Genomic DNA, 16374 nt, shown 5'->3' on the forward strand with positions numbered 1-16374 from the left:
AATTACTGGATGAATTTGAAGGAAAAGATCATAGGAGGATTTTGTTTTTTAAAAAAACTTTTATTGCGGTGTTACTTGGTAGAAAAAAAGACATGTTCATTATTCAGATTTTTGTTCTTCTTACAGGTGACACTGTGTTTTTCCCTTATGGTTATAATTTTAAAATTTTCAAGAATATATTTAAATAGAAGTCTTATTTGGTTATTTTCTCCACAAAAGCAATGATCCTATCCTGCATACTAGAATCTTTTCTTTTATCTCAAAGAAGTACTTTCAAACTATGTCTTGCATTATTACATCAGTTTCATTTATTCTGGACTCTGTCTTAGATGTACCATCTTTACATTGGCACTCCATATTATCATCTCTTCCCTTTGTTTTTCTTTCCTTAATTTACCTTTGTTTTAACACTTTGTTCTTTTCCTCTGCATTTTATCTCTGTGTTCTTTTTCTCTATATTTTGTCCTCCAATTCACCAATCTCATTTTTCACAGTGTCAATTCTATCATAGCTTCTCACAAATTTTAAATCTACTATCCTATTTTTAGTTTCCTTAGAATTCTTCCTTATCTTACTTTTTTACCTTTTAATCTTATGTTGAGTTTTCTATTTTAGCCTATTCTCTCCTTATGAATCCCATTGATAAAAGTACTTTCTTTTTTTTTCTTTTTTTTAATTTCAGCATATTAGGGGGGTACAAAAGTTTAGGTTATGTATATTGCCCTTGCCCCCCCCACCCCCCGAGTCAGAGCTTCAAGCGTGTCCATTCCCCAGACAATGCGCATCGCACTCATTATGTAGGTATACACCCATCCCCTCCCCCCCCACATCTGCCCGACACCTGATTAGTGTTATTCCCAAATGTGCTCTTAGGTGATGATCAGTGAAACCAATTTGATGGTGAGTACATGTAGTGCTTATTTTTCCATTCTTGGGATACTTCACTTAGTAGAATGGGTTCTAACTCTATCCAGGAGAACATAAGAGATTCTATATCACCATTATTTCTGACATTTACAAACATTCTTTGCATTGAGAAAGGTCCATAAATAATGTATGTTGGCATATGTTAATAATCCCATGATAGAATTTTGAGCACTCAGTAAAGCCACTCCCTTGGATTTCATAAACTCAAACTATGAGTATGATGAAGTAGGGCAAGTTTGGTTTGTAAACCTCAGTGAATTAGGAGATAAGGGAAGCAAGAAAGAAGAAACTAGCAATGACACCAAAGGAAACCTGTGTGCTGTTCCTTAGCCATCCTTGGCTTCTCAGCAACCCATGAATCTCTTGTTAAAAGGCACCAGCCATGAAGTTCACAAGAACAATTAAAATTCTCAGGAGATTACTTTCTTTATGAAAGAAGTAAAGGAGGAGAAAAGAAAGGAAAAGTCCAAAATGTTCTCTTGATTTTCCTAAGAGCCCTCCCTGAGACGGCTCAATTCTTGGGTGACATATACATACCTAAAGGCATCAAATATACACTTGCTATTATTTTCTAGGGTCCTTCAGCCTCTCTAGGTAGAAACCAAAGGAACACCTTTGAGTATTACAAATGATTTCCTCAAGGAAGGAAAAGTTGAAGAAGGTTCGAGTCTCAGTCAACATCAAAGTCAAAGCCAACCTTTTATTTATAGTCAACAAATGGTTTTTGAGTGACTGTTTCATGCCAAGTATTATTCTAGCTACTTAAAATAGTAATACATTAATTATTAATGTGATTAATTAATGTAATTAATACATTAATAAATAAGAAGGAAAAGAGCCTCACCCTCATGGAGCTTAAATATAATAATAAATGTACTACATAGTAGGATAAAAATATTTGGACAGCAAAAGTGCTGTGGGGGAAAAAAAGTAGAGCACGAAAGGGAGAGAGTTAGTGAGGCAAGTGACATGGGAATGGGCAATGGGTAAGCTTCATGGAGGTAAGATTTGACCCTAGACTTAAGGAAGATAAGAAAAATAGCCATACACATGATACAATTTATCCACATAGCAAAAAACACTTGTACCCCCTAAAGTTTTTGAAATAAAAAGAAAAGAAAAGAAAAATAGCTATGTATATATACTATGTAAAAAAACTTTCCAGGTAGAAGGAATGGCCAGTACAAAGGCTTCTGAGGCAAAAGCATGCGTGCTGTCTTCAAGAAATGGCAGGAGGTCCAAGTGGCCCAAACACAGGGAAGGAGGAGAAAGTAATAGGAGGTGAGGTCCAAGAAGTAATAAAGGATAGGTGCAAAGGCAGGAGAGTTAAAATGTTCACATGAACAGTTTTTTGTAAGAAGTTAATTCCAGCCCTCATGGATGACTTTGAGTGGTTCAAAACTTCAGTGGAGGAAGTCAGTGTAAAAAACTAGAATTGGAAGGTGAGCCTGAAGATGTGACTAAATTGCTGTACTCTCATGAAAAAATGTGAATACATGAGGAATTGCTTGTTATGGGTGAGCAAAGAAAGTGGTTTCTTGAGGAGGAATCTAATCCTGTTGAAGAGGCTGTGAATACTGTTGCAATGGTAACAAAGGATTTATAATATTCCATAAACTTAGTTGATAAAAACAGTAGCAGGGTTTGAGAGGATGACTCCAATTTTGAAAGAAGTTCTACTCTGGACAAAATGCTATCAAACAGCATGGCATGCTATAAAGAAATCATTCGTGAAAGGAAGAGTCAATCAATGCCGCAAACTTTATTACTGTTTTAAGAAATTATACCCATATGCAGGAGAATGAAACTAGACCTCTATCTCTTACCATATACAAAAATAAACACAAAATTGATTAAAGGCTGAAACATAATAACTGAAATTATAAAACTATTATACTAGGAAAAAACATAGGGGAAACATTTTAGGAGATTGTTCTGGGCAGAGATTTTGTGGCTAAGAACTCAAAAACATAGGAAACAAAAACAAAAATAAACAAATGGGACTATACTAAACTAAAAAGCTTTTGAACAGAAAAGGAAACAATCATCAGAGTGAAGAGACAACCTGCAAAATGGGAGAAAATATTTGCAAACTATTCATATAAGAAGGCATAAATATCTAAAAGATACCAGGAACTCAAACAACTCAACAGCAAAAAAAAAAGCCCATTAAAAAGCAGGCAATGGATATGAACAGACATTTCTCAAAAGAAGACATACAAATGGTCAACAGATACATAAAAAAAATGTTCAACATCACTAATCATCAGGGAAATGTAAATCAAAACCAAACTACAATAAGATATCATCTCACGCCACTTAGGACAGCTATTATCAAAAAGACAAAAAATAACAAATGCTGACATGGATGCAGAGAAAAGGGAACTCTCATACACCATTGGTGGGAATGTAAATTAATACAGCCATTGTGGAAAAGAATATGAACGATTCTCATAAAACTAAAAATACAGCTACCATATGATCCAGCAATCAAGGCGATGGTATTTATTCAAAGGAAAGAAAATCACCACAGATACCTGCACTTCATTGTTTATTGGAGCACTAGTCACAATAGCCAAGACACGGAATCAACCTAAGTGTCCAACAGTAGATGAATGGATAAAGAAAATGTGGTATAATCCAGGAGCAGTGGTGTGTGCTTGTAGTTCCAGCTACTTGGGAGGCTGAGGCAGGAGGATCACTTGAGCTTAGGAGTTTGAGGCCAGCCTTGGCAACATAGTGAGATCTCATCTCGAAAAAGAAAAAGAAAAAGAAAGGAAAGGAAGGAAAGAAAAGAAAAGAAAAGAAAAGAAAAGAAAAGAAAAGAAAAGAAAAGAAAAGAAAAGAAAAGAAAAGAAAAGAAAAGAAAAGAAAAAAGAAAAGAAAAGAAAAGAAATAAAGAAAGAAAAAGGAAGGAAAGGAAAGGAAAGGAAAGGAAAGGAAAGGAAAGGAAAGGAAAGGAAAGGAAAGGAAAGGAAAGGAAAGGAAAGGAAAGGAAAGGAAAGGAAAGGAAAGGGAGAAAGAGAGAAAGAAATCGGGGTGTATATATACAATGGAACACTATTCAGCCATAAAAAAGAATGAAATCTTGTCATGTGCAGCACCACGGCTGGAACTGGCCATTATGTTAAGTGAAATAAGCCAGGTACAGAAAGACAAGGCTGTACTAATAATGCATGTTCTCATTCATATGTGGGAGCTAAAAAACCAGATCTCATGGAGGTAGAGAGTATAATGACAGTTACCAGAGGCTGGGAAGAGTTGGGAACTGGGGATGAAGATAGGTTAGTTAATGGGTACAAACAAACAGTTAGATAGAAGGAATAAGTTCTAGTTTCAATAGCACAGTAGGGTGACTATAGTTAAAAACAATATATTATAAATGTATTTCAAAACAGCTAGAAGAAAAGATGTGAAATATTCCCAACAAAAAGAAATGATAAATGCTTGAGGTGATGGATATCCTAAATACCCTGATTTAATCATTACACATTGTATGCATGTATCAAGATATCACATGTACCCCATAAATATGTCCAATTACTATATATCAATTTTCAAAGTAGGAAAAAAAAAGAAATTGCCACAGCCACCTCACCTTCAGCAACCACCACCCTCATCAGTCAGCAGCCATCAATATCAAGGCAAGATTCTCCACTAGCAAAATGATTATGACTCATTGAAGGCTCAGATGATCATTAGCATTTTTTAGCAATATAATTACAGTACGACATTGTTTTTTAGACACAATTCTATTGCACACTTAATAGATTTAATGTATAGTATAAACATAACTTTTATATGCACTAGGAAGCCAAAAATTTCATGCAACTAACTTTATGAAGATACTCACCTTATTGAGGTAGTCTGGAACTGAACCTGCAATTTTTCCAAGGTATGCCTGTGCATACCTTGAGATATAGACATGCGTATATCTCTCTCACATACACAGACGTCTAGGATAAGTTTATAAATTATTTCATTTTGGAAGAACAAATATTTGGTCATCTTTGTATAACTGAAGCCAGGCCTTATGCAATCAATAGGCAATCTTAATTGATCAAGTTCTTTCATAAATGATTTTGTACTACAGTTCATTAATTATTTCCTTCTTGATTATGTTAAAAATCCCAACCTGAGCTGGCATAAGCAAAAAGGGGGTCCATTACAACGATACAGTGCTGTTTCATGGAAGCCAAGAGTAGGAATGAAACCACGTCCCAAATCAGGTATGTAAATCAATAAGGGTACCAGTGGGAAACAGAATACTCAGAAAAGTTTATCAGAAGAGAATTTAGTAAAGAAACTACAGAAATGTGGACAGGTTAACAGACTCAATAAGGTATGATGAGACACCAAGAATGAGTAGAAAACCAGTATCATGCCTTGGGATAAAAGTTCGAGTGAAGGGAATGTTGTCACCATAGTCCAATACGAGCCATAGCTATGAAAGAGGACCCACCTGACAGTAGCTGTTGCAAAACGAAGCCACTAGCAGTAACACACAGGAGCAGAGGAAGCAGAGGAAATAAATACCCTGACTGCTTTTTTCTCTCACCTTCTTAATCTCCCACAGGTACACCTGTACTGTTCAAACCCAACCGGAAGCTGGAAGGCAAAGGAGCCCAGATCCATAGAAAGTCAGCCTCCCAATGCACAAGACAAAACAGAGAGCAAAGGAGAATGGACTTGTGGGAGGATCAGGGTGTAAAAGAGTGAATAACCAACACAATATGGAAACAAAGACCACTCTATAACAATCCAAAAATGACTAATTCAGTGTATACTCCATTTATAGGAACACATTCTTTGTAAATACATAGAATGCACACGGGAAATTAGGAAATTAAAAAAGGATGGCTAGTAAAAGATAAGAATAAAAAGAAAAAGTCTCATAGAAGACAATTCTTTTTCTATAGGCTTAGTAATAACTTACGAGTTGCTTTGTTATCAACTATTTCATTTTAAAACTCAAAGGAGACACGACCTCATTATTCTTAGCTTTTCTAAATCAACTCTGAAGAAATATTTAAGGTAATATTGAAGTATATAATATGCTATGACAATATTTAACAATTTTTAAAGATCCTAACACCATTAAACACCATTGATACATCTTAACAATAAAAAAGTACCATTGCAAAGGAAAATTTTATCCTCCAAAGCTGTATTAAATGTAATTGAAAACTGGATATCTATACCTATTTTTGTCATTTTTATTATACATTTTGATTTGTCCACAGTAACAAACTAAGAAACACCAGCACTTTGGGGGAAAGTTTAAATAAAAACAAAGAAAGTAACACATTAATTTCATGAAATTACAACTAAAAACATACAGACTAAAAAAAAAAAAGAGATGATAGCAAAACACTAAGTTTCTAATAGTATACCAACTAAGAAATCTACAGACCCCATAAGATAAAATATGAGCCTTGATCAGAAGATCCTTCCTCTTTTTCAAGGACAACAAACTTTCCTAAACTTAAGAGTTTTCTGAAGAAATCATTTGCCATATTAATGTTTAATTCCTTTAAAAAAATATTTTTGAAAAACAGAATCCTTCAGATTAATTTTAAAGTGTAAGGAACTTAACTTTATGTGCCTTTTAAAAAATATAATTGCATCAGAAGGCAACTAAATAATTCGAGGCTGACTATATGGCAAAAGAAAACCAAGGTAGAAAAAAGTATGTTAAAGCTGCTATAGCATATACAATGGCATAAACAGAAAAATTAAGAAAGTGGAAATAATGAACAGAATCCTTAGCCAATTAATGCTTTTGCTAGTTCCCTAAATATGTCCACCTAACATGATTTTTATAGCTCTTTATTGTATTAAGTAGACTAATACTGGAACCAAAATATTTTACCTAAGCATTCTTATCTATAGAGTGTATATATACATATATATATATATATATATATATATATATATATATATATATATATATATAGGAAATTAGGGAGAAAACAAGCTTAGAAAGTATAGAACATGTACGACGTTACAGTGTGTGTTCTACATAACCTTTTAAATGTATGACCTTTAAGTTGCTGAAGGTTGCCTCAGAATTTGGCTCAGTTTGATCGAAACATCTGTTCCCCTTGCAGGTATACTGTAAGGACTTTTTTCTCAGTTGGATTCAGAACACAGCAAGTAAGCCCTTGTCTTTCCAATCATACAGACCCCAACACTTGTAAATCAAGTTCTGGGAGGACAACAGCAGGTCCACATTCCGTCACCCTTTCTCAGCCAGCTAGGCCAACTGACTGCTGTGAGAACTGCTCTTATCATGTCATCAAATCAAAACATGTTGAGATGAGGGACTGTAAGAGGCATCTGCAGAATTCCCAAAATGTAGTGACTTTGGAACATTGACAGATGCATCTGTCATTTTATACCTTCAACTAACCTGATGTCCACTGGCCTGACACAGTAAAGCTGTCCAAGATCGATTCCAATTCTTTCACGTTATTTTCACATGTCTCTACTAGGAAGGCCTGGTGCTTCTTAGCCTTTTAATTAAGAAAAAAAAATCACACATAATAAGGTCACATATTACAAGAGCTACAGATATTTAGTGTGAACATATATAGCACAATTAAGTATAAACAAGATAATAATTACTCCATTCAAATCTATTATTAACCTCTCTTTCTGTCTTAATCAGACTTTTTACTTGGCTTAATGTAACAGTCTCATTAACAATTTACTGAGGATTTAGTGCCTGGTACTATTCTAAATATTGGATATATAGTAATTCTTTTCATCCTCGTAATAACTTTATGATGGAAATGCTATTATTATCTCTATTTTACAGATTAAAAAAAATTAAGACTGAAGAATTAAGGGACATTTTAAAAAACCATGCTTGCAATCATGTGGCAAGTTGCCAGATGGTGGTCAAAAGTGAATGCAGTTAAGACCAAATAGAAGCTACTGTAGTAGCCAACTGATGGTGGCCTGGTCTAAGATATTAGAAGTAAAAACGGGGCTAGGGATAGGGAATGGATGCACTGGAAAGATACTTAGAAGATAGAATGGCCAGGCCTTAATAAAACTGCATTAGATTAGGTTACATTGATTAGACTGGACTGGACTGGATGAGGATAGGGAAAGTACTCAGATAAAGCAAGGAGGTAAGACTGATCCCAAGGTTTCAAGCTAGAAGAACTGGGTTAATTTCAATAATTGAATGGGAACAATGGAGGTAGAGAAGGTATTTCTGGTTTTGTTTGTTTGTTTACTTGCTTGCTTGTTTTTGGTAGTGGGTATGAATAATGAATTCTGTTTTGATCTTATTACATTGGCGACACATAAGACATTCCCAGCACTAACACAATGTCTGGCAAATAACAGGCTCTAAATAAATATATTTGAATGAACAAATAACAAATAAAAGTAGAAAAAATATGAGAAGCAGTTGGAAATAATTAGTGCAAAGCTAAGAAGTAAGGTCAGGTATAGGTTTGGGAATCACCTATAGATATGGTCTGAAACTTGCCTTATAGTGTCTGAAGGGAATTGGAAAGAGCCTAGGACAAAGCCTTAAGGAACTCCCCAGCATTTAATAGTTAGAAAAGAAGCCAGCAAAAAAAACTCAAAGAAGAAGAAAAACAGAAGGGTATAATGTCATGAAAATCAAGATAAAAGAACATTTCCAGAAGAGAGTTGTCAATTATGTCCAATGCACAGAACATTCAAGCAAAATGGAGACTAAAAAGTGTCCACAGGGCATGAAGGTCATTGGTGACTTTGGTGAGATCTGTTTCTCTGTGGTATAGTTGTAAGACAGACTGGAACAGGTTAAAGAAGGAGGAAGCCTGATTTTTTTTCTTGAGAGAGAAATGAGTAAATGGAAATAGGAAGTTTAGACAACTTCTGGGGAGATAAAGGGCAATAGTTGGAAAGGAGGGTAGGGTCAGAGAAGAGTTTTGGTTTTTTATATGTGAGAAACTAAAAAATGTTTAAAAGCTGATGAGATAGAGTTAGTAGTGAAAGAATGCTTATAGGTGCAGAAGAAATGGAATAATAGATATTACAGGACAAAATTATACCCTTAAAAATATGTAAAATTACTAATTCTTTGTTTAGATGTCAGCTCAATTATCACTTCTTCCTTCACCTAACTATATCAATTCCTTCTATCACATTCTTCTCAGCATTTATAATAATAATTATTCTACTTTTATTTGAGTAGGTCTTTTATTAACATATTTATCTCATAGATTTAAGTTGCATGAAGGAAGGAAATGTCTTTTTTTTTTGTCCTCTCCAGTGTATCCCCAACAACTAGATAATACCTAGTATCTAAAATAAGAGTTAAATAGTTAAGCAAATTATAGTACATGTTTATCAACAAAAGACTTAAATCAATTTGGATTCATCCACACAGACTTTAAATAAAAGGAGGAAGCTCTTCATCATGTACTGATATGGAAAGGTCTCTAAGTTATCTGGTTTAGTTAAATACAAAGGGAGGGGAACAATATGCATAATATGCTGCCATGTGTGTGAAGTGTATATGTACCTATTCATAAATGCAGAGAGAATCTCTACACAGAATCACAAAATTTTGTAACTATCATTGCCTCTGAGAAGAGAACCTGGGTGGCTAAGAGAGAGATTTCATTTTTTACTGTATATTCTTTTTGTATTTTTTAAAGTTTTTATCATACACACCTATTACCTATTCAAAAATTAGATTTTTTTAAAAGAGTAAATAAACAAGTCAACAAAACCCCACTTTTCCATGACAGATATATATGCAGTTTATTAATGTGTTATGAAATACTCTGAAGACCAATTAAACCAAGAAGCCCAGATGGAAACTTCTGGAAATTAACAAAGCATAGATTCACAGACCAATATAAGGTTCACCTCCATAGAAAAAGAAACATCTCATCAGGAAAATACAAATTAAAACCACAATGAGATATCACCTTACCCTTGTCATAACAGCCATTATTAAAAAGTCAAAAACAACAGATGCTGGCATGGATGCAGAGAGAAAGGAACAATTACATATTGTGGTAGGACTGCAAATTAGTACAACCTCTATGGAAAACAGTATGGAGATTCCTCAAAGAAATAAATGTAGACTTAACATTCGACCCAGCAATCCCACTACCCAAAGGAAAAGAAGTCATTTTATGAAAAAGATGCCTGCACTAGAATGTTTATTGCAGCACAATTCACAGTTGCGAAGATGTGGAATCAACCTAAGTGCCCATGATTTCATGAATGGAATAAGAAAATGTGGTGTATATATACCATGGAATACTACTCAGCCATAAAAAAGAAGGAAATACTTACTGTCTTTTGCAGCAACTTAGATAGAACTAGAGACCACTATCCTAAGTAAAGTAACTTAGGAATGGAAAAACAAACACAACATGTACTCTCTAATAATTGGGAGCTAATCGATGAGCACACATGGGCCCAAAAAGATGTAAAGGTCATAGGAAATCAAAAAATGGGGAGGAGCGAAGAGGGGAGTGGTAAAACCCACCTATCAGGTACAATGAACACTATTCAGGTGATGAGCACACTAAAAGCCCCAACTTAAGCATTATAAAAGTTATGCATGTAACAAAAACATTTTTACCTCCTTAATATTTTGAAATTAAAAAAAAGAAACACTAAGTTTTATTAATTAAAATAAGTAAAAGAGTCAAAATGAAATATATTATTACCAATGGCAATCAATTAAAGTTTATCTAAAAATAGTATTTATAAAGTTCATGTATATAAATATATATTTATAATTATTTTTAATTATTAAATAATTAAATATTCTATTAAATTCTTTCAGTTTATATATTATGCTTATGGTAAAAAAAAAAACCAAAGAGAGAAAAATAGAAGGTAATTCAATCTGCATAAGCAAGTTTTATTCACAGTTTTATAATTATAGAAACTTTATATATAATTTTTAATTCAAATAGGATCGCAGTATACATACTACTATATAACTTTTGCATTCATAGTTTTTCTCCAACATCTTTCCAAATCACAAACTTTTTTAGCTGTATAGTATTCCATTGTTTAGATGTAAGATAAATTAATGTAACCAGTCCCCTACTGTTAATCTTTTTAGGTTACATGCAGTTGTTTGGCTATTAATGACAACACTACAATATACATCCTTGTATGTATATTTTTATGTCTTTATATAATATTCAAGTAAACCTACTCAATACAATTCTAAAAATAGATTTGATGAGTAAAAGGGTATGCACAACTGTTTTCAATTAACAAATTACTCTCTAAACAGTGTATATGACCATGAACAGTATGAGAGCCTATTTCAAATACCTTTCCAATGGTAGGCATTAGCAACTTTTTCAATGTGCATTTTTTTTTATTTTAATTAAGATTAAGCATCTTTTCATATGTTTACTAGCCACCTTTATTTCTTTTCTGTAAACTGCCTATTCATATCATGTGCCCATTTTTATATTACATTGTTCGTCTTTTCCTTAGTGATTCGTAACAGTCCTTTTTACATTATGGAAACAGTTCCTTTGCCTACATGATGCAAAGCACTTTTGCTAATTTGCATTTGCCATCTGACTATTATATAGTCTTAAAACAAAATTATATTTTTCAAGTCATGAAATTTATCCATAGTTTGCTTTTGTACTTTGAGTTTTGTATAACATCATACTTTCCTTACTACAAGATTATAAAACAATTCCATTTTTCATTTTTTTCCAGTGCTTTTTCATTTTCCTCTTTATGGCTCTTTGATCAATCTAAAATTTGTTTGATATAAGCAATATGGCACGGATATTGTTTATTATTTCTCCTCCTGTTATAGCCAATTATCTGAAAACTATTTGTGATAATCTATCTCTAAACATTGATTTGACATACCAATTTTATCATATACTAAATTCCCATACATATTGATAGCTATTTTTGAACTCTCTCTTTTCTGTTTCATTGATTTCTCCATTATTTTGTCAGTACCAAATTCTTAATTATAGTAACTTTATATTTTTAAAAAACATTACTGAGGCCGGGCGCAGTGGCTCACACCTGTAATCCTAGCACTCTGGAAGGCCAAGGCGGGTGGATTGTTTGAGCTCAGGAGTTCGAGACCAGCCTGAGCAAGAGCGAGATCCCGTCTCTACTAAAAATAGAAAAGAAATTATACGGACAGCTAAAAACATATATATATATAGAAAAAATTAGCCGGGCATGGTGGTACATGCTTGTAGTCCCAGCTACTCGGGAGGCTGAGGCAGGAGGATTGCTCGAGCCCAGGAGTTTGAGGTTGCTGTGAGCTAGGTTGATGCCACGGCACTCTAGCCCGGGCAACAGAGTGAGACTATGTCTCAAAAAAAAAAAAAACAAACAAACAAGAAACATTATTGAGACAAAATTGACATAACATACAATTCACCCAATTAAAGTGGGGTGAATTCAATATTTTTAGTATATTCACAGGGTTGTGCAACAATAACCACAATCTAAACTTAAAACATTGTTATCCCTACTAAAAGATATGCCATCCCCATTGGCTAACATTCTCCATTCTCCCACCACCACGCCGAAGTCCTAAGCAACCACCATTTTCATTTTTGTTTCTATGTATTTGCCTATTTTGGATACTTTATATAAATAAAATCATAAATATGTGGTCTTTCATGACTGGCTTCTTTCATGAAACATAATACTTTCAAGGTTCATCCATGTCATACTATGTTTCAGTACTTCATTTTTATTGCCAAATAATATTATTTATAAATCATATGGATAAGCCACATTTTATTTATCCACTCATCAGTTAAGGAACATTTGAGTTGTTTCCACTTTTCAGTTATTGTGAATAATGTTGCAAGGACATCCGTATACAAGTTCTTACGGGAGTGTATCTTTTCATTTTCTCAGATATATACCTAGGAATGGAATTGCTTAGTCATATGGGCATTCTATGTTTAATTTTTTGAAAAACTGCCAAATGTTTTTCCAAACAGAATGCCCCATTTTACATTCCCACCAGCAATGTGTGAGTGTTTTAATTTCTCCATATCTTCACCCAAACTTGTTACTGTTCATTTTTTTATTATAGCCATGCTAGTGACTATGAAGAGTTATCTTATTGTGGTTTTGATTTGCATATCCCTAATGATTTTAAACATCTTTATACACGCTTACTGGCCATTTGTATATTGTTATTGTAGAAATGTCTATTCAAACATTTAGCACATTTTTAAAATAATTTCTCTTTTTATTATTGAGATGTAAGAGGGCTTTATATGTTCTGGATATAAGTCCTTTATCAGACATTTGATTTGCAAAAATTTTCTACAATTTTGTGGGCTGTATTTTCACCTTCTTTATGGCATCCTTTGAAGTATAAAAGTTTTTAATTTTGACAAAGTCAAATGTATCTATTTTTTCTTTTGTCACTTGTGCTTTTGGTATTACACCTAAGAAACAAAGAGTTTTGTAGTTTTAGGTATTATATTTGGGTCTACAAACCATTTAAGTAGGGGTCCAATTCATTCTTTATTCTGTTGATATCCAGTCTTCTCAGCACTATTTGTTGAAAAATATTATTCTTTCCTCATGAATTAACACCCTTTTCAAAAATCAACTAAACATAATTGTAAGGGATGTTTTCTGGATCCTCAATTCTAGTCCATTGATCTATATGTATATCATTATCCCAGTACCATACTATCTTGAATACTGTAGCTTTGCAGTAAGCTTTACAATTGGGAAGAGTGACTCCTCCAACTTTACTCCTGTTTTTCAATGATTACTGTGGCTATTAAACGTCCCTTATATTTCCCTATGAATTTTAGGATCAGCCTATCAATTTCTACAAAAAGCCAACTGAGATTTTGATAGAGATTGCATTGAAACATCAATTTGGGGAGTACTAACATCTTAACGGTATTAACTCTTACAGTTCACAAACATGAGATGTCTTTCCATTTATTTAGGGTTTGTTTAATTTGTTTCAGTGATAATTTGTAGTTTTTGGTATACAACTCTTATACTTCTTTTGTTAACTTATTTCTAAGTATTATTTTTTATTGTATTGTAAATATATTTGTTTCCTTAATTTCATTTTTGGATTATTCATTGCTAGTTATAGAAATACAATTGATTTTCTACATTAATCTTGCGTTGTATCCTACAATCTTGCTAAACTTGTTTATTAGTTCTAAGAGTTTTCCATGTATGGATGGATTCCTTAGGATTTTCTAATATTTATTCCTTAGGATTTCTAATACCAGGTCAAGTCATCTACAAATAGTTTACTTCTTCCTTTCTAAAACAGATGCCTGTTATTAAGTATGGAATGTCTGATTTCCTTATGTACTAAGGTTAACAGTTGATGTTATATCTCTGACATTTCATTTTGACACTTCTTGTTTTTTTTTAATTGTGAAGGTACATCTTCATTCTTTCAAATGCACATTTTGGCTTGTGATTATCTTTCAGATTTTTTTAGAGCATTTTCGTGAAACTATGTATAAGTCAAAAATCCGTGTTATTGTTGAATATGAGCTCCACCCTGGAACCAATGCAGCACAGATAGCTTGAAATACCAACGAAGTGTTTGGGAAGAATGTGGCTAATGAATGCACAGTACATCAATGGTTTGAGAAGTTCTGTTCTGGTGATTTTAATCTTTAAAATGAGCCATGCAGATGACCTGAGGCCAAGGTGGATAATGATGAGCTGAAAGCTGTAGTGGAAGCAAATCTATCTCAACCTACACATGAATTAGCAGCAACATGTCCTTCTAAAGGACCAGTGTTGGTTATAAAATATGTTTAACCAAAAGAACAATGAGATGACAAAGAACTGCCTTTATTTCCACCTTGGTATACTATATCTCTCACACTGCTAAATTGAATGCATATCTGGATTAATCTAACAAGTCATTCTTTTTTGTTTATTTCATAATCATCTTATCTTTCTTCGAGCCTGCAAAAACTCATCCCAGACTTTTTTGCTTATTCAGCATGAATATCACAAATAAAAAAGCATGTAAGTAAAAATCTCTAATGCAAGCCCTTAAAGAAACATATAAAAAGGATATGCAAATATTTATTAATATATCTAAAAATTGGCACATGAGCATTGCTGATCTGCAACGGAAAAAGTTGACTCAAGCCAGAAATAACAATAAAAGCAATTAAGGACACTTTTAATGAGGTTAAAAATAGTAGAAAAAACCAAATTCATAAAAAATAAATACCTTTATTTAGTCAATAAGGTTTTTTAATGAAATTAGCATTTTAAAATTAGGTTAAACTTTTGAAGTAGTAATACATAATGTTTATACTTTCTGAACATTTTTTAATTCAAGTAAGCTTTAACTTTTTTACTTAAATATATGTTAAGCTGTTATGAAGAAATTTAAGTAAAAACAAGAAAACATCAGAATCTGTAGTCCACATCACATACTTTTGCTCCCACAGCTCACCTTTTCATCATATTTTGCACCTAGTTGCCATTATATACTCAGTGCATTTGTATGAGCTGAACTGAATTTGGTCTGGTTAGCTTTCATTATCATCACCATCTGCAGCTTTTCCTTGATCATAGCAGTGATAGCTAGTATCTCTTAGTTCTCTACCACTTTGCTTGCCTATTCTTATTCCATGGATGGCAGTATTCTATGATCCCACTTGCTTATCTCACATAATGAAATGCTACCCTCCCTTATTTAGCTTTAATAATAATTTATTTTTTAGTAGATGCTACCTTCCAATCCAAACATAGCCTTAACATATAAACACCCCTCTCCTTTTCTCTCTCTCTCTCACACACACACACATACACACACACAAACACACACACAATATCATTTTATTTTTTCCCAGGTCAAAATGAGATTTGAATTTTCAAAATTTACTAACTTATATAGGAACAAATTTCAAAAAACTTAATTAAAATGCTTTATGTCCATACCATAAATTTAGAAAGCCAGTCCCACATAGTGAATATTTAAATACATAAAGACACATACTCAATGAATACTATTTCATAGTATTAAATTTTGAGGACCACTAAGAGAAAACAGAAAGTAATGTTTATATTAGCAAAAACAATGCTCACATATAAATATTACTCCTATTCTAGGTGAAAAACAGGAATCAACAATTTTTTAGTAAAAATTCAGAATAGAATCGTTCTTAGTCCATAGTTTTAAATGTCTCCTACAAAATCAGAAACATGTCCTTCTAAAGCAAACCTAATAGATCATTTGAAGCAAAAATATTATCAAGAAATATTATCTTTGCCACAAAGCATAACAAAACACTTTCCAAAATCCTATCTAATGCTAGCAATCATTATTATTATATAATTGGTTAAACCCCAAAAGCACTGGAAAAAAATATACACTTGACCATTTTCAATCACAAGTTCTTTAGAGAATAAAACATTCTTTGAGCAAAACCTCATGAGAACTAG

The 16374-nt window shown here is 33.1% G+C and overlaps 1 protein-coding gene across 7 annotated transcripts in view; it reads right to left on the reverse strand.

The window, feature by feature from the left end:
* Positions 1-16374, reverse strand: part of CCDC171 (coiled-coil domain containing 171) — a 367143-nt gene that overhangs the window by 287613 nt on the left and 63156 nt on the right. For all 7 annotated transcript variants that reach the window (XR_006737860.1, XR_006737861.1, XM_045563091.1 and 4 more), the window contains one exon: positions 7340-7442. Coding sequence is in view for 5 of the 7 variants with exons in the window: in XM_045563091.1 (XP_045419047.1) it covers positions 7340-7442 (103 nt within the window). In the remaining 2 variants the exon portion in view is untranslated. The remainder of the gene's footprint in view (positions 1-7339; positions 7443-16374) is intronic.

Source organism: Lemur catta, chromosome 10 (genome assembly GCF_020740605.2).
Source record: "Lemur catta isolate mLemCat1 chromosome 10, mLemCat1.pri, whole genome shotgun sequence".
Lineage (NCBI taxonomy): Eukaryota > Metazoa > Chordata > Mammalia > Primates > Lemuridae > Lemur > Lemur catta.